At 39.5% G+C, this 22,926-nt stretch overlaps 2 protein-coding genes across 3 annotated transcripts; both read right to left on the bottom strand.

The window, feature by feature from the left end:
• Positions 1–337: 337 nt before the first annotated feature.
• slc27a4 (solute carrier family 27 member 4) lies at positions 338–12,414 on the bottom strand. The gene is made up of 12 exons (XM_087177965.1): positions 11,985–12,414; positions 10,234–10,395; positions 7,456–7,666; positions 6,841–7,024; positions 4,873–5,031; positions 3,436–3,505; positions 3,150–3,241; positions 2,563–2,672; positions 2,111–2,320; positions 1,661–1,787; positions 605–742; positions 338–516 (listed from the first exon to the last, which is right to left on the bottom strand). Exons 2-12 carry the CDS (start codon positions 10,392–10,394, stop codon positions 338–340), a joined length of 1,641 nt encoding a protein of 546 aa, XP_087034091.1. The 5' UTR covers position 10,395; positions 11,985–12,414.
• Positions 12,415–15,054: 2,640 nt separating this feature from the next.
• On the bottom strand, positions 15,055–21,371 carry swi5 (SWI5 homologous recombination repair protein). 2 transcript variants are annotated; one of them, XM_087177979.1, is made up of 6 exons: positions 21,204–21,371; positions 20,260–20,308; positions 19,982–20,082; positions 19,572–19,666; positions 15,363–15,454; positions 15,055–15,198 (listed from the first exon to the last, which is right to left on the bottom strand). In XM_087177979.1, the coding sequence occupies exons 1-5, from the start codon at positions 21,299–21,301 to the stop codon at positions 15,390–15,392; spliced, it is 408 nt and encodes a 135-aa protein (XP_087034105.1). In that variant the 5' UTR covers positions 21,302–21,371; the 3' UTR covers positions 15,055–15,198; positions 15,363–15,389. The 2 variants fall into 2 exon arrangements, with proteins under 2 accessions (XP_087034105.1, XP_087034104.1); XM_087177978.1 differs by having other exon boundaries at positions 15,055–15,454.
• Between the last annotated feature and the right edge of the window lie 1,555 nt (positions 21,372–22,926).

Below are 22,926 nucleotides of genomic sequence, written 5' to 3'. Positions count from 1 at the left end.
AGTCGATTATTTGAGAGCATTCACTGAATTGTTTGCAACCCCAGTTTGACTTATGGACAAGTTACAATTGTTACAATTAGAAAGAAATGTCGGTAAAATATAATCAGTTACAAAATAAAAACAATTTATGTGGTTGATATTTAAGGACGGGACCAAACCTGTCTCTTATACACATCTACAGCTCTGCTTTAAATGTAGTGAACTTTCTAAATGGTAGAAATCATTTAATGTCATAATAGGTCAAGAGTACGCAAAGACATTGCAGCTGTAAAACTGATACAGTATGGTTCTTGTCTTTTCTAATGGAGGAATCTTTAATCTCAAAAGGTACTGTATGTTAGACATTGTTACCTGGTACTTCCACTCCATACACAACTACATCTTTCATGTCTAGCAGCCTGCTGAGCGTTCCCTCCACCTCGGTCGTGGAGACATTCTCTCCTTTCCAGCGGAAAGTGTCTCCTGTTCGGTCCTTGAAGTACATGTGGCCGTTCTCATCCATGATCAACACATCACCTGGTAAGAAGGGGTCAAAGATCATATTCATTTATTTCAGCACTTCAGCAGGGAATATAGTGAATAGGTGTGTGTGTGAGTGACTAACCAGAGAGATAGGCACTGTCTCCCTTCTTGAAGACACTTTGAGCAATCTTCTTGCTGGTTGCTGATTGGTTGACATAGCCATCAAACCTCCTAAGAGGGTCATTCTGAATGATCCTGCCGACTAGCTGGCCAGGCTCGCCTAGAAAGAGAGAGAAAGAGAGAGAAAGAGAAACAAAGACAGAGAGAGACAAAGAGTGAGAGAGAGGTGTCAAAGACCAGAGGGATTTACAGTATGAATGTATAAATGGCATTCACGTGAATTCAAATTGCTATTTTAACTATACAAAGTGTATTATTTGAGCTCCATCAGGGGTTTCAGAGAGGACTAATGTCAATAGGCCCTTTTACACAGCCTATTCAAGGAGGGAATGTTGCACCATTATTCTGCCTTGCTGTTCTGTATAAAAGGTACAAACACGGAATGGGGGTGCTTTGTTCTTCTGCCTTTATGACGGCAGTGGAGGTAGTCACAGAGCCGAATCAACGTTTGCGTAAAAGCGAGAGAGGGCATGGAGGGGCAGGATGACGACACTGTTGACATCACAAATCACACCTCTGATCCTGGAATTCCAGCATGCTATCTAAAGGTCACATTATACTGACTTTGTTTGGTTCAGCGAACACAAGCACAGAAATGAAGGGTCTTCTTAATGGCAATATAGTGCAATATAGTACAAACACAATGTTGTGCTATATAATTCATGGGGGTGGTAGGTTGGTTGGTTTTAGCAGAAGAACTCGGCCAGTGACTTTTTATGTAAAAATTTCGAGAAAAAACAAAACAAAAAAAAATTGCAATATACCAACAGTAGGACTTCCTGATAGGTAGACAAGGGTATGTGCATGGATTATCAGTCTTGAGTGATGTCATGAGTGTTTGAGTTGAAAGACATAGCCAGAATCAGTACAGACTGTATGTTCAGGTTTATTCCACTGTTAATCAAACATATGATGTGGATGGGAATATATGAACAGCTGTGTATTCTCCTGATGTGTTTTTTTCTGTTTAACACCACCTCTCTTTCTGTAGTTTAATATGTGTATATAGTAAACATACCAGGTTTACACGGAATGCAGACGCCATCAGGTCCCCGAATGAGCTCCATGGTCTCTTCATCAACCCTCACTAGTCTGATGGGATAGATGAAAGGTAGAATCTGACTGTTGAAGCCACATGCTCCAACCTAGAGGACAGACAAAAAATGTCAAAAACCAAAGAGCTTTTAATGTGGTGAGGAAGACGAAAGGCAGATTAGTATTAACCAGCCCAAAAAAATCAGAGCTGTGTGTTGTGTTAATGAGAAGCTACCAAATCTGATACAACAACACATTTACAGCATCAGCATCAGAGTGCTTAACATGAGGAGGCTTTTAGAGCAGTAATGAAAAAAAAATCCTCATGATGTTCTCTCAGGTGAGAAGACTTGAGTGAGTTGTGGTAGTCTAAGGATTTATATGAAGTTTGGTCAGAGCATTATCACCACTTCTTTGCAGGACACCTTCCCACCTTGTTATCGAAGTTGCCCAGGCTGCAGTTGCACTCTGTTGCTCCGTAGAACTCTGCAATCTGCGAGATATTGAAGCGGTTCATGAACTCCTCCCATATGGACTGGCGAAGGCCGTTGCCCAGGGCCATGCGCACCTGATGTTGCTGCTCTGTGTCCCGAACTGGCTGGTTCAGCAGGTATCTACAGATCTCACCAATGTACTGCACAATCTGGAGGATGGTGGTAAGAAAAACAGTAGTTTAGTGATGAGACATAACAGCGATATGAATAAACCAATTACTGATTTAACACCAAGTTCACAATAATGAGAAAGGGAGTCCAAGAGCTTGGCTGGGAGTAACATTAAATCTTAAGATTCATTTTATAGGCACTGACAACAAAGACGTCTTTGCAGCAACACTGAGAGGCTGCAGTGTGCCACTCAATAACTTGTAATTTACACTATGCTTACAGTGCAGTTGTATTTGACACAGTCGTCCCAGAAACGCGAGGCAGAGAACTTCTTTCTGATGACTACAGTCATGCCATGTATTAAACACTGTCCCACTCCCACAATGTTTCCTGTGGACAGACAAATATGAGTGGTCAAGGTCAGAGTACCAGTCACAACATGGAAATGTACAAAGACATAACATTTAACTCAACAACATGCAACTCCTCCTTTCATTTAAATAATAAACTAATATTATACATTGTCAGTCTTAGTCTTTAACATTATCTGTACGTGTCATTCTCCAAATCTTTTGATTGCACACCAAGTGAATATGTGACTATGAAGTAAAAAAAAAACAAATGGGTTTTGGGCAAATCTACCTCTCAACATGAGGAAAAATTGCATTTTAGCAATAAGGGCGCATTCAAAACTGACTCTTCCTTTTCCCCCTAGGTATGATTTGTTAGGGCAGATTTGAACACAGCAACTGTTTACCAACTCATCCACTGAAGTGGAGCAGAGAAAAATGAACTATAGGTTTGAAAGTGCCCTTACCACCACCCCCACCACCACCCCCTGACCAACACACACAGTTATGGCTTTACCTGCAGAGTGGTAGAGTGGAAGGCAATCATACAGCACGTCATCTGATGTCATCTTAAACCCATAATACACCAAAGCTGCCATGCGATAGTACCTGAAAACCAGGGTCGAGTGAAGCAGGGAAGGAGAAGAAAGTACAATAAGTCAAAGGAAAGCCAACACATTAAATGTTATTTCTCTTCCATTCTGTTCTAACAGTATTTGTACTCCACATGAAAGCATGGATCAACATAGACTGCAGCTGCAATTCCTGTGTGTCTGTTAGTCAGCTGCATGGCTCCTTCCTACCTGCTGTGCACAACAATAGCAGCTTTAGGCATCCCAGTGGTTCCTGACGTGTAGATGTAGAATAGGCGATCTGAAACACAAGACAGTGAGAGTGAGATAACATACATATCAACATCAAAAGTCGCTTTGACTGGTTTTAGCATGTGTAAAATGAACGCTCTGTCATGTTTAAATGTGTAGCTTCAAATAACTTCTTTCAAATAAACATTTCGCTGAATGCTCACTTCTGATTAGCTTCTGGAGCTTGGTTTTGATCCTTAATTAGAGGCCTATTTACAGTTTTGACTGCCAGCTGATTTGGATTAAGTTACAGTGCTAGAGGATAAAGGAGACTCCCTTTTTAAGGACTGAATCAGAGCATTAAGTCCCCTTTTTCTATAGAGAATACAGAGAAATGTGACAGCTAACAGAGATTTCATATTCAGACAGAGGATCTTGCTTTCAGATGTATTCAAATTGCCCCTACATGCAATGGATGATCGCTGGTATGACAACCACTTGTGTTTGGATTTTGCTTTCCTGTTCACAATTGATTTTATCTGTAATAAACAGCAACCCTTCAGTGCAGCAGTACTTGTTGACATTTACTCTACACAGCACACTCTATAATCACCTCTGAATGTGACCTGACTGTTCTGATCCTGATGCATTTGTTTGCAATCTGTCTGGATTGCCAGAGAGACATACTGCCAAGCGTGAACACGACCAAAGGTCATAGTTTTTATTGATGCACCTGCCTATGCCGCTGTCGTGTGGTGCTGAAGTGTCCTGTAGCAAAAGTGAATGAGCAGGTAGGACTAGATTGATTGTTCAGAATCAGGTCTAATTGATAGCTCTGTGGATACAATAATAATATTAAATTCTAAGCAATGTAGATAACAACAACAACAACAACAACAAAACCTATTATTAACTATTCTGTCTACTTACTTTTTCCTAATCTGAACTAAGGGTCTAAATATAGAAGGTGTCAAATTTCTGATTTTTTACACTTGCTCTGTGTTTATTTTTAGTAATAAATATAATTAAAAGCAGCAAAACCATCAGTGATTATATTCTTGACATTTCAATTAAAACAATTCAATTAATTGGTTCAGTGTTGTGATTTCACTATGAGTCACTGCTGGGGCAACAAAACTATTACTCACCACTTGTCAACTGGTCTGTGCTGTCAGTCTATCAGTAAATGCAAAGAAATTACTTTTTGAAATTGCTGTGTTGCTTTGGTAAGAGTAGGTGCTGAAACTTTGACAGAAAGAAGTGTTTTATTTCTGATGACCAGGACATCTGCTATTGGTTGGTGAATTACTATTATGCCACAGAAAATATCACCTAAAATTAGTCCCAAAAGCACATGTAAAATGGCTTGAAAATTTCCTGGAAACTCTGATCCTGATCCTTGGTTGTGAGAGCTTTGATGGAAACAGCATTTGTCACCTGTGAAGCAGCGCTGCGGCCGGCTGGGCAGGTGAGATGGGGCACCATCCAGCAGGGGCTCTAGGCACTCGGTTCCCTGTGGGACCCGTTTGGGATCCCATTCTCCAGAACAGAACATCTGCACCGCCTTCCCCATTGAACTGTGTACCTCGGAAACAGCTATGACAGGGAGACAAACACATTAAAGCAAATTAGATTTATTTCACCATCCCCAAATGCAAGAGGGAAACACTTTTGTGCAAAGTATGACAAAAGATAAGGGCAACCAAGTATCAATATGTATCAGTGCGAGATGCAGAAAGAAAAAGGGAAGCAACATTTGAAACAGTTCTCATATTTTACCCTGAAAAAGCAGACAGTGTATCTTAATTTAAAAGCCTTATGTCCTGCCGGCTCAGTACTAATGCTACCGGCTTGACTTTGGCCTGCTCAGTAGCCAAGAGGCTGCATTTCCAATTACTTAAAGGCATAAAGCACATGACAGGTCCGGGATCCAATACAAAAACTGCTCCATCAATCAAGAGTGACCAGCTCAAAACTGATTCACTCTTTATAGCTGTTGAGATCAGGGATTTTCAGATTGGGCAGGGACTCAAAGGGCGTCATGAGGAGATTGAAATAGATCCATAATTTATGTTTGACCATTCGACTGAGCTGCAGCACTTTTATATCATTAGTGCCTCCAAAGTCTAAGGAATATAAGGTATATTTAACAATACACTGCAGATTAGTAGATTAGATATTATAACAAGAAATTAATTCTACTTGCACCTTCAAAAATATTCATAAACACACAAATGTGATCATGAAACAATTGATTTAAATCTTTAATGTTATTGTTTATTGTTTTTCTGTTTGTCTTATTGTTTAATTTTATTGCTAAATAGAAATCAACAACAATCGCTGCACATTGGACAGTTGCTGGGCAACTAATTTGTTTATCTATTAATCAATGAGTGTGTTAACATATGCATTGGTATCCTGATTTTGAGCCTTATCCAGTTTTTTGATTATATTTGTGATATGGCGTTTACATGCAACATGAAAAACCTGGTTATTCATATCCCTATATACATAAGCATAACAGTATCAAGGTTTACATGCCACAGTGTCCTGGTCTCTATTAGAGATTCCAGATAGCATATCCGGGTTTCTCAAAACCACGATGAGGTCTTATCCAGATTTCTGAAACTGGGATAAACAGTTTACGTGGACAACACATAACTGGGATACTACTGTACTGTAAACACACTCAATATCAGAGATATAAGGTCAAGCCCTGTATTGAGTGAGGGAAAGACATCAGAACTATTTAATTCTTTTATATGCTGTACTTGAAAACAGTATGTACACAAGGTCTTATAGCGGTTTTAAATCAGCTCTGTTGTTTTAGTTTTTATTCTAACTTTCAAAAATAATAATAATAGTTTCTAAAAAATAAGACTGTAAAATGTTTTGAAAATCTCTAGTTTTCCTGTGTAATCAGTTTCTAGTTGAATATCATACTGTGCATATCTGTCTCAGTGTTGTAGGTCAACCCATCCCTTATATACGTTTTATCTGTTTCAGTTTATCATTTATCAGTCAATCTTCTTTGCTCAGACCTTGAACACTGTAGATTGATGATCAAGACATTTCTCCACTTCCCTCTTCATTACTTCTTCCCTTCCTCCCCTCCATCAGTCATTTAAAGCTCCACTGACCGATATTACAAAGACACCTCCTTCAAAACCCATTTATCTTTTATGACCTCTGTTGCCACTCAACACTCTCATTACAGCGGAAGTAGAACAAAACTCATCAGCATGAGGCAATGTCATACAGACATTAAAGCCCTCTGGGACAAACTTCAGATTTCTAGCTATAAACTTGACTATGTCAAACCATAACAAACAAAATCTGTCACTTATCCTTTGGATACTTCTCTAATTCCATTCATCCCCCTTCTCCACTCTCCCCTGCACTCACCATCAGTGAGCTCTGAGCCAAACACCACAGCCTTGGCATTGGAGATGGTGACACAGTGGACCAAGGCCTCCAGTCTCAAATTGAAGTTGATTAGAGCGGCCTCTACTCCGATCTTGGCCATTCCCAGCCAGAGGCCCACGTACTGGGACCTGTTCTCCATGAAAAGGGCCACCACATCACCCTCCTGAAGAGAGAAACAACAGAAAGAGGCGCTTGTCAAACTGACTGTCATTAAATAACATTAAATTTTGTGTATCTCAATTCCCTATAAAAGGAGTGTTTCATGTTCATGCCTACTCCTGGGTGAAAAAAAAAAAACAGGCGAGTGAGCTTCAACAATTAAAAGAAACCAGTTCTGCTTTAGCATTGATTGATTTTTTTTTTTTGATAGACAAAGTATTAATTATTTTTCCACCATTTCACAGTCATTTTTAAAACAAATTAAAATCGGATCAATAGCGGTTACGTTTGGTTTTTAAAGTTTAATCCAAACTAATGTAGTTATATGCAATAAAGACACTTTTCAAAAAGGTTTGTGGACATGGGATGTTGAATTTGCCACAGAAGTCTTTTTCACCCTAATTCTTTAAGGAAAATTTTGTTTTGAAGACGTACCCTGAAACCCCGTTCCAGCAGCAGGTTAGCCACTCTGTTGGAGTACTCGTCCAACTGTCGGAAGGTCCACCTTTCCCCAGTCCCCTCGAAGATGAGTGCAGTTTTGTCCCCATGACGACGCACTGTTTCAGCAAAGATCTTGGGAATTGTGTTCTTCTCTCTAAGGTGGCGTCTGACGTTCATCTTCACCCGCAGTAACACAACTGCCGCACTGGGGAAACAAGAGAAAATGATCATTAAAGAAAGACATCAGCAGGTTAAAAATAACATTTCGTGGAGTTATTCCAAAAGACCATTTGCCCTTTAATTGTACAAGCAAATACACCTCACCTAAATGACCATCACACTAGTTTTGCATGTATTAGTTCATGTTTTATCGCATAATTTTAGTTCATTTCAGTGTCAGTATTAATTTGTTGCTTTTATTTTTGTTTTCAGTTATGTTATCAGTACATGTTATTGCAGCTGTGAAGAGAAAACTTTCCTTTTGGTGATTTAAAGATGTTTTGACATTTGAGACTCAGCTGCCAAAAAGCACTAGTCTGTGTCAATGTAACAATGTGACAATAATTGGCAACTCCCATCCTCCACTTTGGCAATAAAACAAAGCCAATTGAATATTTATTCAATATATAGTATAAGAGTATACTCGGACTGGTTTTAAGAGTCTGAATGTTGATTTTCACTCTGTAGTAAAAATAATGGAAAACAATCACTTTCTTTGCACAATGGATGCATGGATGGTGAGAAATCAATCATAAAACATGGGATGTCCTTCAGATAATGGTCAGCAGTATCATGTGGTGTGCATAATGTGTAACACTATAGTGTACTTTGAAGCTCATCTACAGTTGACCAACTATCCTATATTCTATCATATATTCTGTTTTCTAAATACCTAAACTGTGCAAAATGTAACAACCTAGACATAAAACATTATGACAGACATGAATGGGTGGGTCCAAGGGGCAAAGTCTGCATCTCACCTACTACTGGTTAAGGTAGTGGGCATTCTGCTGAACACTGTATAATTATAGAAACATCATAAAAATATATTGAGCAAAGTTACTTCATGGCTACACTGTGGTGGTAATTATATTTCATCATTATATTGTTTCATGTTGGTCCAGATAACCATGATTTACTGTTGTACAGTTGTTTCATTTATTTCATTTGCACACTTGACCACAATAAAGCTCTTTCTAATGCAACAAAGGAGCTACATGACAGAATTGTGTATACTGTAGTTTGGTTTAGTGTACAAAGGAATTAAAATGTGAACCACAGTGCTTTTAACAGTGTAAATACCTAAGCCTTGTCACAGCACATTACACAATAAGAATTTATGAGTCACTGAGGAAACGGCATAATTTGACAGAGTTAGATATGGTGAATTTTTAACCTTGAGGCATCAGATATTGTCAGTACGTAGACAAACAACTACACCATTATCAGAACTCTACTTATGGTTTGAGGTATTTGTATCTGAGCAGGTGAACTGTGGTCTTCTCTCTCTAACCAATAAGAAAGCAGAGGCATTTTTTGTATATAATGGGCCATAGAAAAGCAGTTATCACTACTGGTTAAGTCACGTTGGCTTATTTTTCACAGGGGTCATAAAAGGTAGTCTTTTACAATTTCCTGTTTTACCATCAGTGGGGCTATTGAGGAAAAAAGGAAGTTAACCACAAACCAATTACCATGGCAACCTCCAACTGTAAATATTAGCTTTAGGTAAGACAGTTAAAAGATTAGCTCCTTCCCCATCCTCTGTGTTGTCTCTTGTCTAAAATATTTAAGGCTACCTGCCATGTCACAGAGGTTTGAAACATGCACGACACGCTGGTTATAAAACTAAGCCTGTTGAGGAAGAGCCTCAGGTTCTGGCCGGTGAATTCTTCAAAGCTGCTTTCAAAGATGACAATCTATATTCTTGCAGAGTTAGAGGTGTGAAAACACTTCACATACACATAGTGAAAGTTAGCTTACTATGGACAAATTCACTGGAACAAGCAAAATCAGATGGTGCATCACTGCAATTAGTTGCATGATATCCTATGTACTGAGAATGAGAATTTTGAAGTTATGTGATCAGATTGTAGTTTGCCAGGGAACTTGACCTGGTGCTTGTTTTTTAATAATTAACTAAGAAAACATTATTGTCTATGAGTCAGTATCATTGTTTCATCACATATAATTCCACTGAGCAATGATAAATTATCATTCTGATTTATAGCCCCGCTCTTCCTCACTAATGTCTTTCACAAGGCTCAAAGCAAAGACCTGTAAAACATTTTAATGGTCCTAATTTGACTTTTTAATTATGTATGGCAAAATATTTGATATTCACTATTTGTCAGTAACTACAGTGTGTCCAATGCCAGATTTGTATTACTTGTGTCCAAGGTCTTGTTGTAGCTGACTACAATGGTCCTAAGGAACTCTTATTGTTGAGATGCTTGTAAATGTTTGGAGAGTGACACATTTTCTATTGTTCTGATTGTGCATCCAGTGCACTGGATTTGAAATTAAATGATCATTGTTTTACTTGAAGTTCAGTGTTCTGGAGTGAAGAGCCAAAACAACTGCAAATTTAAGACCCAAAAAAAAAAATACGTACAGACTGCACTAGATTTTGGATGACACTTCCTGTGACAGCAGACAGTTAAAACAAGACATAACTGGTTGAAAAACGGAATTTAAAAAAGGAAATTAATCACTAGCAGTAATAATTGGAAGGGCATGAAAAGGATTCCATAACAACAGCCCCATGCTTACTGTAAGTCCCTGCCAACTGTTCTGGCAAAAATCTGCAGGAAGCTCCATCCTCCGCTTCCCAGGTAGAAGATCAGGATGGCCGGGAGAACCTGGTACCAAGGCAAGCCCACCAGCAGCCTCAACACAAACAGCAGGGCTGTGCAACACGCTAGACGCATCATCCTGAAAGAATGCACACACATATAAATAGATAGGGATAATGGCCTACAGGCTGCAGACCCTAGCTAGTAATCACAATCATTTCATACCAAACATCAGTTCAGTGAGGGAAAGGTTACATGTGGTTTAAACAAGCAGAAGTGTTCTTGAATCTGAATCTTCACAGTGGTATTCAACACAACCACTTAACAATGTTATCTACTTTGATTTTGTTTACACATCTTGTGCCCATTTCAGTCCAGTGACTCAGCTCTAGTAGACTGAGATTGTAGTGAATGAGGACAGGGTCGTTACGGAATAACAGAATAAAATGAGAGTAATTTACTGTATGTTGTCATCTTGTATGAAATCTGTAACTGGCCATAATCATGTAAAAAGTGAGTACAAACACTTTGTTAATAAACAATTACACAAAGGATTATAGTACATCTTTTTACATGTGCAAAGCTGGTAAAACCAAGAAACCTCTTGAGATTCCCTTTCCCTTGGAGTTGAACAAAGACCAAGGCCAAAGAGACCTTGGGGAAACCCCTACTCAAAGTGAAATAGTCTTTTCTTGACAGCTGAGAGCAATAGAGGACAGCATGTGTTGACATTGGTGTTCAGTGCCACCTGATAGCTAGGAAGATGATCCTAAAGCAGTAAAAGATAGGTTTACTCTGCTTATTATCTATTCATTAGTCTACTTAGAGAAACACTGGGGGGTTATTTCCGTTTATCATAATGGAACAACAACTGGGCCTTTTTTAGAGCATAATTTTCTAGAGTCAAGACGCTGACAAGATATTTATCGCTCTGCCCCCCTGCGTACGGCTGTGATGGTGATGATGGCTTTATCATGCCAATTCAATCACTGTGCTGCTATTTAAAACGTAGAGCTACGCTCTATGTGGAAGATTAAATGACTCTAAACGACGAAATGACAGGATTTGTATCATGGCAGGGGAAAGAAATGCAGTAAGGAGGCAGTAACCACTTCGCAGTTGGAGAAAAAAGCCTCATCATTCGCTGTTGCTACACCCGGAAATTTAAAAGGCGCGTAGCATCATATTGCGGTAGTGGATGGGGAGAGCATAGGGAGGCTCAGCCCACAGTTTTTTTTAGACTGCTCCAACCATGCCATGTGCGCTTTCAGACAGGGCCTTCAATCGTAACCCGGTTGGACAATATTTATCGGGCTAACCTGATGTAGGTTATCATGGTAACAGGCGCGCTGGGGAAGCAGGATGCGCAGCGTATTGCGCGCATCGGCTTAGCAAGGAAGCGGATGGACAGTGTGACAGCACCAGCAACCCCTCTCTCTTTTAGGATGAAGAGACACGCTGAATATGCTATCCACATTCACATAAGTTATCCTTCATGGACCGATAGCTGCCTGATATTAAGTCTTGAACCACCTATCGAGTCCCGTTAGAAGGTTGGGCGCTCACAAGGTTGACAAAGGACGAGAAAGTCATTGCCGGACTCTCTCCCTTTCTCCTAGCAAATAATAACCGGACCCATCCGTGAAGTTGAACATAACGGTGGCGCTCAGTCAGCTTGGGCTGTGGCTGGGATGACCAGTTCTTTTTTTTTTTTTTTTGCTTACATACCTTGCACTTGGCTCACACCGTCACAGCATGTAGGTGCGCAGAAATCCCTGACGTGAAACTCGTTGTGTGCGATTCCACCTTGATCGGCTTATAGGCTAGCTTGGTCGCCCCCTCCGCTCCTCGCCGCCGCTTGCTCGGGTTTCACAGAGGCTCACAGAAACGCACAGAGACAGACACACGCACCGGGATCCCCTCCTGTTGTTAATACCACAACGAGCTGCTGCCGCTACTCCTCCTCTCCTCCGGTGGGTCGGGAGTCAAATTCGCTTGGCTGTACGCGTCGACTTTGACCCCGCGATCATCATCCGTTCATTGTCACAATCACTGATATCATTTCTGGGTTCATTGTAGCCGATAACCTCGCTAGCAAGCGTAATTCAAATGACCTTATAATTTTCTTAGCTGCGCCCGCCCACCACCGTCAGCGTGCCGTCAGTGTATCAGGAATAAGCGCTTACGGACGGGTGCCAGAGCCAATAGGAGAATACGATTTTTTTTTTTTTTTTTTTTTTTTACTTGTCCCATCCGGCTAGGGGCGGGGTTTGCGGCATTGGTGAAAAGGAAATGCGGCGCGGCCCTGCCTGCTAGCCCAACAGACAGCGAGGCAAGCACGCACAGCAGTCTGTATCCAGTAGTGACAAGGCCCTGATGCGGAAACGTGTGGCATAAAACGAGCCCTGCCTCTGCCCGTAGAGTCCGCCTCACCACGTCCATTCATTACTCCGCGCTCTGCTACAAGATGTGCTTTAAATACCCATCTGTCACAAGAGAGACCCAAGGAATGAGGAAGGACACGGTATCATACAATATTGAGGACTAAACTACCATTTGCCACTGTGGGCCAAGATCTACAATGAAAAATAAAAACCTATGAGGCATGAGCCCACAGGTTTTCACTGCAACCGAACGCTACATCAGCTGATTTGGGTAGCTGTAGGGGTGGAGGTTGGTTGCTCAGCTGAAAACCTGCAGTTGTCGATGCACTCACAAGGCTGACAACTGATAAATGTGAAAATACAGTAGATGAAGCCTACACAAATATCTGGACTACAGGGGCAGACAGCACTGAAAGATGATCAGAATTGTGCCAAGTGACATGCCAACCCTTAGTGGATATAAAAAGCATTTCTCCAGCCTCGTGCATTGCTACAATTTGGGTCTTTTTTTGTTGTAAGCTGAGAAGAGACTTGCAGCACACAATGACAAAACAAAGTAACTCTGGCCTATTTTAAGTGGCACCAGGAGGCTGACATCTTACACACTGTTCATTACACCAATGTGACATGTGATGAACCACATTGCATAACCACAAAAGATTACAAATGGTCTATTATAACAAATGGCAGTAGATCACTATTGCAGGTCAACAGAGGTTACTTCCACGATGGGCTGAAGAGCTCTAATTAACAGGGACACATTTAATTCTAAGTTCTTACAGAAAACCTTACATGTAACCCATTTTCAAATAGCTGACCCCATCTGTAGGAAAACCAAAGACTAATCACATAAAAGTTAACATTTTACAACTTGATCAGGCTTTATCATCTGGTGTTGTCTAGTACCTGAGATGGTAAATGAATGATAAACAATGCAAAGATCAAGATAAGAAAATAAGATGAGCTTTGACCTGCAAATGAGAGATTTTCACCATACACTCACATTATTACATGAGAGAACAGGCACCAACTGGCACAAACATACACACACAGTGATATGGCATCATCAGAGCCTTGCAGCTACTCAGCCCATATCAGTCCGAGAAGGCACATTATCAGTCGTTCTCAGACTGATAACGCCACACCCAGTATATTATGGCACTTGCTGGCATTCTCTTTCTCTGAATATTTCAGGCAAATAGAAGAGAATTGGGGACTTCTTTATTAAAAAAAAAGGAAGTGCAGATGGGTGACAAATTGATAGAAAAACCAACATAAAGTGTTGTAGTAAAGTGTTGTTCCACCTTACTAAGACACTTCATGAGCAGAGCAGCTCCAGAGCAGCTCCAGAGCAGCTCCAGAGCAGCTTCATTGCTTCCTTTACATAGATTCTGTCTCTGAACTCTACTAGAGAGATGAAAACGCTCTACCAAAAGATATTCTCTCATTTGGTGTTTTGATGATGGTGGTGGAAACGCTGTCTAACACAGGTGTTCAAGTTGGGTTGAGATCTGGAGACTGTAAAGGCCATCAGTGATGGGTTGATGAAACCTTGTTGAAACATTGAGGCTTTCAAGCCAACTGTGTTGAATGTGTCACTTGGGACAAGTAGAAATACCACTATACTATATCTTTCAAATTTTAATCACATTTTAACCATTATCAAATATCATCAAAATATTTCCATAGTGGAGACAACAAGAAATGTCCCATCTCAACACAAAGCTAACCTACCACTAATTCATACTTGCTGAACCATTCAGTGAGCCCTTGCTCCCTGTATGAAGGCAACCCTTTCTTTTTTGTTAAATGTTTGGGTGATTCCAAAGAACAGACAGGAAACTGTAAATGAGTGACAGTTGTCTAATACCCTTTGCCTCCCCCTAGGATTTTTTAAGAAGTGGGTGACATTAGGATGACCTACTAGGCAATGTTACAACACCAATGTGTTGCAATTTGAGTTGAATTTAACCGACAGGCCTGTTATAAAAGTGGCATCTAATTTTAAGTTACATATAAAAGCATTTACTTAACTGTATTGAGGGTGTTAAGGGTGGCTGTATGTTGATAACTTGTGACATAGTTCCACTCATAATCAATGTTATGACCATGATGGATCTGTATCTCTTGAGATTCTATAGTGGTCTTAGAGGTAACAATAGAAATGGGAACAAACTGTATGGTGGTGCCGTATTATGTGTTGTTGCCAATGTACAGAGCATATTATACTGGGAGCAGAAACACTTCAAGGTCTGGCATCCCTGCTTTTGAACTGGCATTCATACAGCCATCATACAACTACATAAAACTCTATTTAGATAACCTCAAATGTCAAAACAACACAAGTCCTTTCAAAGTTGTGCTTCAGTGGCATTTAAATTCTTGCACAATCAAGATAGGGAACAGGCTGGAGAAAAGTCATAATATTTTTATTTATTTATTTTTTTTACATTTGTTTTCTGTCACAGCCTTAAGTTAATAGTTTAAAGTAGATGGTCTTTCTTAAATATCAGGTCTGCCTGCTGGACTAAACACCATCATAGCATATGATGCTCTCTCTGTAAAAATGTGAAAACAGAATCGTAAACAAAATGAGCAAACCTCTGCCTCAAAGAGGAAGTCGAGGTCAACAGTGCAAATTCATTCTCCTATTAAAAAGTTCTTATGTCTTTTCTTTTTATCTTTATGCCCCTCTCCACTTGGTCTTAGGAACCATTCTTACCACTGTATTTTCATTCTGTTTTCTTTCTCAGTCATCTAGTTCCAGGCCGAAGTGGCTGTAGAGATCTCGTGTGGTGGTCCCCCTTACAGCAGCTGTAAGACATGGCAAAGTGGGGGTTAGGCCCTTTCAGCAGATTACATGGCCAACTTCCTCATCTTCTTTTCAAATAATCCTCAAAACACTGAACAGACCAAGGCCACATGATAGTACTAAACACTCATTTTAAACATAAGGCCTGTACTTACTGAAAAGTATGTATACAATAAACTTCATCAAAACAGACCTCTTATCTCTATAGTCATTTCCATTGCATCTTAAAACATAAAATCTGCCATTTTTTCTTTAACCTTGTTAAAACATAATTTACTTTATATCATCGAATAAATCTGACAAATTAGCCCCGCTGGCTAGATCTCTGCCTCCTTTTATTCACGCAGAACCAAGCTATGCTGAGTTGTGCTGGGCTGACCCTGATACAAAGACCAGTTAGCCTCTACTGTGTTTTCCTATAGGGCTGACAAAGCTGTAACATTTATTGGTGCAGCATACTAATGCACTGTACTGGTGGAATCCTACTAGGACTGGAAATTATTATATTTTGTTGTCAGTTAATGTATGGACTTCTTTAGATGAACTGAATAATAATTTGTAGCTTATAAACTCGAGAAAATAACAACACATGCCCATGACAATTTATCATAACTAGCATTGATAACTTTAAATTGTTGACTTTGTTTGACCAGCAGTGAGAAACAAAATATTAAAACATAAGTGATGTGAAGCAGAAAATAGACAAAATATCACGATGGCGAAGAATAAGCAACTGATTGGTATCTTCTTTTGCCATATAACTTCATTTTTTTTCATATACTCTTCCCCACTCTCCATCATACACATGTTCTCCTGGTTGTCTAACAAGTCTTAACTGTAATATACAATAGCTCAGCACTTAAGTGGTGCCATTGTTTTTCTTTTAACGTATGTAAATTATATTTGTGCAGTAAGGGTGTGTACATGCAGTGCTGTTGGAATAAGGGGCTCTGAAGGTCTGGAGCTACAGAGTGGTTCACTGTTTTGATGTTAGTCGACTTTGCAGGGCAAGACGCAAGACTCTGTTAGCCTACAAGGATTGGTGTTTGCCTTTACTGACATTTCAGTTTAGAAAGTACTGTTCATTAACGGTATATGTGAATTTACTAAATGTGAAGAAGGGATTACACAATTTATTATAAACAGAAACATCTGTCAGGAATCATAAATAATGAACAACTTTCAACTAAGAATGGGGAATTAATACTTTCTCTGTATATTCAAAATATGTTTGTTTTCACCTGAAACCAAAAATATAAATACAAACACGTCCATCATTCTAACATCATATGTACAAAATTATCCTCTTCATCACCCATGGTTGATAAAGTAAGTTTTTTTTTTCATTTCATTCATAAGATCAAACATATGCACAGTCTGAACTCTGTTTGAGGGTAAAATTCTTATGGGTGAAACTCAGGTTTTATAAATGGCTTTAATCTTGTGAAAATTTGAATATTTGACAGACTGTATAAGCAAAAAAAGGACAGTTCTAAGTGACAATGACCTTAACCCGGACTGACAGACAGACAGACGGACATGGTAAAAGACAAAGGGACGGTTGTCTTTAGAGGGTACTGCAGGGCATCTCCACTTGTCTCCTGTCTCACTCCACAGTCTGCCCACTGATCTCCTCCCTCTCAGCATAACAGCATACAGTACAACAGCAACTCAGTGTTAAAGTGTAGACTCTTTGTTAAGTGTGTGCGTCTATGTGTTTGAGAGAAAGTGAGAGAGAAAGACAGCAGGAAGGGGGTAAGAGAGGATGATAGCATGTGTTTGTATGTAGCAGTGTGTGTACGTGTGAGTGTATGCATGTGTCTGCATGATAGACAGAGATTGTAATTGTGTGTGTGTGTGTATGTGTGAATGTGTGTATGTGATGTGAAAGACTGTCATTGTGTCAGAGGGGAAACGCCATCTCCATTCACTAAGAGGTCATTATCATCCTGATTCCACTGTACTGAGATAGAATTTAAAGGGATAGCCAGGTTTTAACATTTAAAATTTTATATGACAGCTCACTCAGTTTTTTTCTAGACGGATTACAGCAGAAATGGAAAAAAAGTGACAAGAAATGATCAGTGTTGTTCCTTTGTACATATTCTGCAGATTAGAAGACTAAATTGGAGGGATTTGCAGATTTTAACACCACGCATACAAGCACATACATGCCAAAGTAGGTAAAAAGTCATGTTTGTTATGAATCATGCACAGACCATAATGTGACTTGGCTGTGATTCACTACAACTTTCCAAACAGTGTGAAAGGTGTCAACTTCTCAACAATTTCTCAACCTCATGCCGTTGCAGCACATGCACACAAATGGACATGAAAGATACACAGACTTACAACACTCATTCACCCATTGCAGCCTATTTCTTCATATTAGTGTACCTGAAATGTACATTCCTTACTTGCACAGTATGATACAGTGTCACAGAAATTAGGGTGAAAGCTGCAGGGAGAAGTTGAAATTCCAACATGAGATTTGATCTCACTCAGAAAGGTAGGCGATGGGTTGACACTGGTGATTTGAAGTAGGTGATCACTAAATTTCCCACCAAAATTATTGAAGTTTCAACAACATTAATATTCATATCATGTCAAATGATGTATTAGAACAATGCCGATCAATATTAGCCAATATATCCCTGAACACAGAAAATTATAGGATTTTCAGTGGCTGGTTTATTTAAGTTGGATGAGCTGGGAACCCAAGTATAACCCAGATGGCCCAAATAAGACAGACACACAACCAATAGCATTTTCCTCTAAAGTGTTAATCTAATGGGACTGAATAGTTTACAGGCAGGCAAATGTAATCTGTATGCAGACGTAATTAAATACTGTCTAAAGTTAGATAATAGACTGGCCTTGACTTTTGCGTCAGCCTTAAGAAGTAAACAGTGACGCCTCTCTGTTGCCCTCTGGTGGCAGGCTGTAGAATAACTTCGATATCAATATATTGTAATGTGACCAAGCCAAGGCCATCATTTTTAGTTCAAATTTTACCTATATGCAATAGCTGTAATACCTAATAAATTAATAGTTTATTTGGTTGTGTACAGCATTGACAGCATTAATTGTGCATACACACCAAAATTCCATGATCTATTAGACTGTGACGACAATGTCTGTATACGATTGTGTGGTAAATCTGATGTTGCCTTTTGTATCTAAGGGTGTCTGCTTAAACTCATCACCGTCATTGAGGTAATTTTTAAGGATGTGATTACACTTTGTTACTGTTTGTTTTCTTAGGTTCAAATCACACCAGAAAAAGACATATTGTTGTATGTCTCATCTAGTCTGTTCAGAGTTCACACTGCCTGATGATAAGTGAGCCATGAAGTGTAAACATGAGTCACATAGACAGACAGACAGCTCATTCAGCTGACAGTTTTGGTTAGCTGTTATCTTGCAGCACTTGTTTTGTTTTTGGTGTGGAAGCTTAGAAAGAAATAGCTGAAAATAACAAGTCATAACTGTGACTGGACTTCATCTGTCATGGCTACAAAAAAGGCCATGGCTAACAGAGGGAGGAGAGAATACATCCTATAAATGGCTACCAAGATCAGAGGACAAGCGGAGTATTATATATACTGTGGGTGGTTCAAGTTGCTTTCATACCATAAATTTTCCACACCTTGATCCACATGGAAATAAAATTAGACCCAGGCTCTGTGAGACTACACCAGGGTTAGATTGACATTATACTGATTTGATCAAAAGAACTGAGCTAAAGGAGTGAAAACTCACAGTAGGGTTTGATAAATCAAATCATCAAGGTGGGATGTGCATGTAACAAATTCCTGACTTTTCTTACCATTCACTGCACAACCCAAAACTTACTATTACTAATTCACATCAAGCATCTTGTTGTGACTGTAACAGCCTTAACTGACCAAAAGTTAGACTAGTGCAAAATGAAGTGGCTTTTTTGAGGGCTGTACAGAGACAAACATAATTAAAAATCGGTAATCACTATTGTATTACCAGAATCACTGTCCAGAATCCATTGCAAATTTAGCAAACCTACTATTACTGGTGCCTTTAAATTCAACTACAAACTACTGAATAGGAAAGATATCCTGTCTGTATGAGTAATTATCTTACCAATACGGCCCAGGAGTGATTGTCCAATGTCTTTAATGTCATTGTATTCATGCAGCATATCAATATGATGCTCCAGCTCCTCTACTCTGTATCCCCTGAAGAAACACACACACAACTGGTGTCACACAAAAGATCTGTGCAGATGCTCATACAGAGACACACAAAAAATAAACATCATGAAAAGATTTATACTGACAAAACTATGTGCAGAAAAAAGAAAAGAAGATACTGATATGGGCATTATAGGTATTCCAGGGTATTACTTGTGGGGATCATCACTATCGCCTGTCCCCTAATCCTAAACCAACCCATCAACAATCAACATTACATGCTTAACCTCAACATATTCTATTCAAAAAGGACTTCAAAAACAGAAATACAGCAAGGCAAATACACACAGCTGTACTCACTCAGCCTCCAGCTGTGCTATCTCTGTGTCCAGCTGCTCTCTTCTCCTCTCTAGCTCTGCCACCTCCTCTGCAGGACTAACTTTAGCACTTGTTGCTTGAATCTGTGAGGTGCAAAACAGGGAACCATGATAATGCACGTGTTGCATTAAAAGCAGGAGTTGTGTGTGTGTGTGTGTGTGTGTGTGTGTGTGTTTGTGTTTGTGTGTGTATGTGTGTGTGTGTGTGTGTGTGTGTGTGTGTGTGTGTGTGTGTTACAGACATAGAAGGGGTTTACTTACAGGCGATTTGAAGTTGGAGTGTACTTTCTTAAACTTTGAGAATGGAGTTCTATGGAAAGAAGGGAAACTATTGTTAAAGACAGGACATGTTTCATGAGAAAATGTTGACAGAATAACAGAATGAAATGTCTTTGAGGTGACTGGTTACATGTTCATTAACTCTTCAGAAATCACTACTAACTGTCAGCAATAACAATAATAGCTGTACCGTCTGTGTGTTTTAAAAAAGAGGTTCACAGCAAGACTGCAAACTTCCCACAACAAACTCTCTGTCTCCATCAATTTCCTAGCAATGGCTGATGATGATCAAACCAAGGATTACTCAGATGCTGATCAGAAAAGTTCTGTTCTATTTTACAAATTAATCAAACTGCATTTTTTAACTGTTTGAAAAGATTAAGGGGGGTACTCAGATGAACTTCTTGGGGTTTAAAATGTAGATTAATTAATTTTCTAAATGTGACAACACAGGATAGATAGCTGCTGATTTTGTGGTCAATAGAAAAGTTGGCATCCTTTCACATGTTGTCAAAGTTTGGCCTACTACAGTAACACCAATGGCAGTATTTTCAGTATTTTTCACACATAGAAACCCTGTTAAATAAACAGTGCAACATGTCATGTAGTTTGGGGTTATCTAACAAAGTTACCTGTCTTTATCAAAGGTCTTTCTATTTAAAAAAAAGTGGGTAAAATATAGTGAGATCTTGGAGCATCAACAACTTGACCTAAGAAACGTTAATATCAGCCACAGCACATTGTCTCAGGAGGGTCTTGAAACAATATCTCAGCGAGACGATGGGACAGTAGAACTACTCTATGTCGAACATATTTAAAGCGATAATCTTAATCAGTAATGCCTGACATTTAGGTTATCCGACGCTAGCCCTGACGTTAGCTAGCTCGACGAGCTAATGATAGAGCTAATGCTATCTGTAAATTACCTTTTCAGTGCTCCTTTCTTCAAGTCGTTCGCCTCCGGCGTTGAAACTGAACAACTGTTTGCACTACAGTGGGTTTCAGCGGGCTGCTCTATGTTCATACTGCTTTAAATGTTGTTGAAATCTGCGTGACAGAGTCGATTTAATACAGAGAAATAGTATATAAACAGCGTGAAGAGGAGGAAGTTTGCAGTTCGCGGCTGACGATAAACACACCCCTACTAAAATGTGATTGGTTCTGAAAACGAAAGGCGGGACTTGGTTTGGTTTGGTTACCCCGGTAACCACAGTATGACAAAGACGATTGAGGCGTGCTCACGACATTTATTTCGATAGTTTTGGGAAACATTATTTGCAGATAAACACTTGTTCTTTCTCAAAGTATTAAATACTATCATCAAAGACAACATACAATTGTATTTTGGCTCTGGTATTTTGAAATTTCCACTCTTCTATAGGCCTACATGACGTTGTTAATAAGCTAGCTACCAAATTGATGGCACGGTGTTATACTCATGGAAGACATATCATCCAATAGTAAATCAGACAACTTCCAGATTTGCAATTAATACTTATTTTCATTACTGATTAACCTGCTGATTATTTTCTCAATTAAACATTTGTCCATAGTGTCAAAGTAAAAGTGTATATCCCAGTCTCACACAATCTTCAACCAGAGAACCTTTGTTGTTTTTGATCAATAAATGACCTAAAATATCAATTATCTGATTATCAGAGTAGTTACACACCAACTTTCAAAACCACTGTCCTTATTGACCACCAGATGGTGACATAGTACTTCTCAATTTGACTTCTTTATTTCTGTCCTCATCACATCTCTCCCTTGATATCCTCTCACATCACTTACATAGACTCTCTCTCTTTCAATCTCTGTCTGAAACAACCCACACACTTCTTGACTGAGGAGAATATTGCATAATCATGCAATGCTGTGACATCTATTCTGTTCTAATCTAAACTGAGTGTGGACTGCTCACCAATCAAGCTGCCTCTCAGGCTGATTCAAAGCCACCAGTGCTCTAAAATCTAAATCGGTGATGGATTAGTAAAGCAAAAGGTCATGTTCAATCCACAAAAGCACACACACACACACACACACACACACACACACACACACACACACACACACACACACACACACACTTTTCCACTGCATATTGGGGCCAGAGTCTTTCCAGTGCGGTTCACTGGGCAAGAACCAAAGAAAGAAGAACACAGCAAAAAGATTTAGCTCTTAAAACAGATTGAGAGATGGAGAGTATATGAGTTGGAGAGAGAGACAGGGTTCATAGAGACAAGAAGAGGGTTAGACAGAAAGAGAAAGGCAGACAAAATGTGTATCTAGGGGAGTTGATGTTGGGGTGTGGAGGACATAAAATTGAGTCCATTCTTGCTTTATGTCCTCAGGATTCATTGCTTATTTATCAGTTGTTATACAGAGACAGAGAGGGTGGGGAATGAAAAATTCAGACAGGAGGCATGGCCTTTTCTCCTTTTTGAAATCAAACGATTACACACACTGGGCGCTAATGGCTCCTGCATGCAATTTTGTGTGTGAGACAGATTTGTGGAGAGTTCTCCTTATCTCTGACACAGCAATAAGCCTGTGTGTTACTCTATCACATACATACTTTTTTAGTTGTGAGAATGTACCAAGATTCCTGCTATTATGACAGAGATGGGGTTTTTTGTTTGTTTGTTTGTT

This window comes from Seriola lalandi, unplaced genomic scaffold (assembly GCF_002814215.2).
Source record: "Seriola lalandi dorsalis isolate HSWRI2012SDOR001 ecotype SW California unplaced genomic scaffold, Sedor1 jcf7180002054671, whole genome shotgun sequence".
NCBI lineage: Eukaryota > Metazoa > Chordata > Actinopteri > Carangiformes > Carangidae > Seriola > Seriola lalandi.
Note: the sequence above shows the minus strand (reverse complement) of the source record. Positions and strands in the feature narration are given on the sequence as shown.

Excerpts from the sequence above, each read along its gene's own strand:
- swi5 (XM_087177978.1), bottom strand. The coding sequence starts at position 21,301 with ATGAACATAGAGCAGCCCGCTGAAACCCACTGTAGTGCAAACAGTTGT. Across the intron at positions 20,083-20,259 it reads ACTCCAACTTCAAATCGCCT|ATTCAAGCAACAAGTGCTAA; the intron begins GTAAGTAAACCC and ends TGCACCTCACAG. Across the intron at positions 15,455-19,571 it reads ATCACTCCTGGGCCGTATTG|CTGCTGTAAGGGGGACCACC; the intron begins GTAAGATAATTA and ends CATGTCTTACAG.
- slc27a4 (XM_087177965.1), bottom strand. The coding sequence starts at position 10,394 with ATGATGCGTCTAGCGTGTTGCACAGCCCTGCTGTTTGTGTTGAGGCTG. Across the intron at positions 743-1,660 it reads CTGCATTCCGTGTAAACCTG|GCGAGCCTGGCCAGCTAGTC; the intron begins GTATGTTTACTA and ends CTCTCTTTCTAG. Across the intron at positions 517-604 it reads AGACAGTGCCTATCTCTCTG|GTGATGTGTTGATCATGGAT; the intron begins GTTAGTCACTCA and ends CCTTCTTACCAG.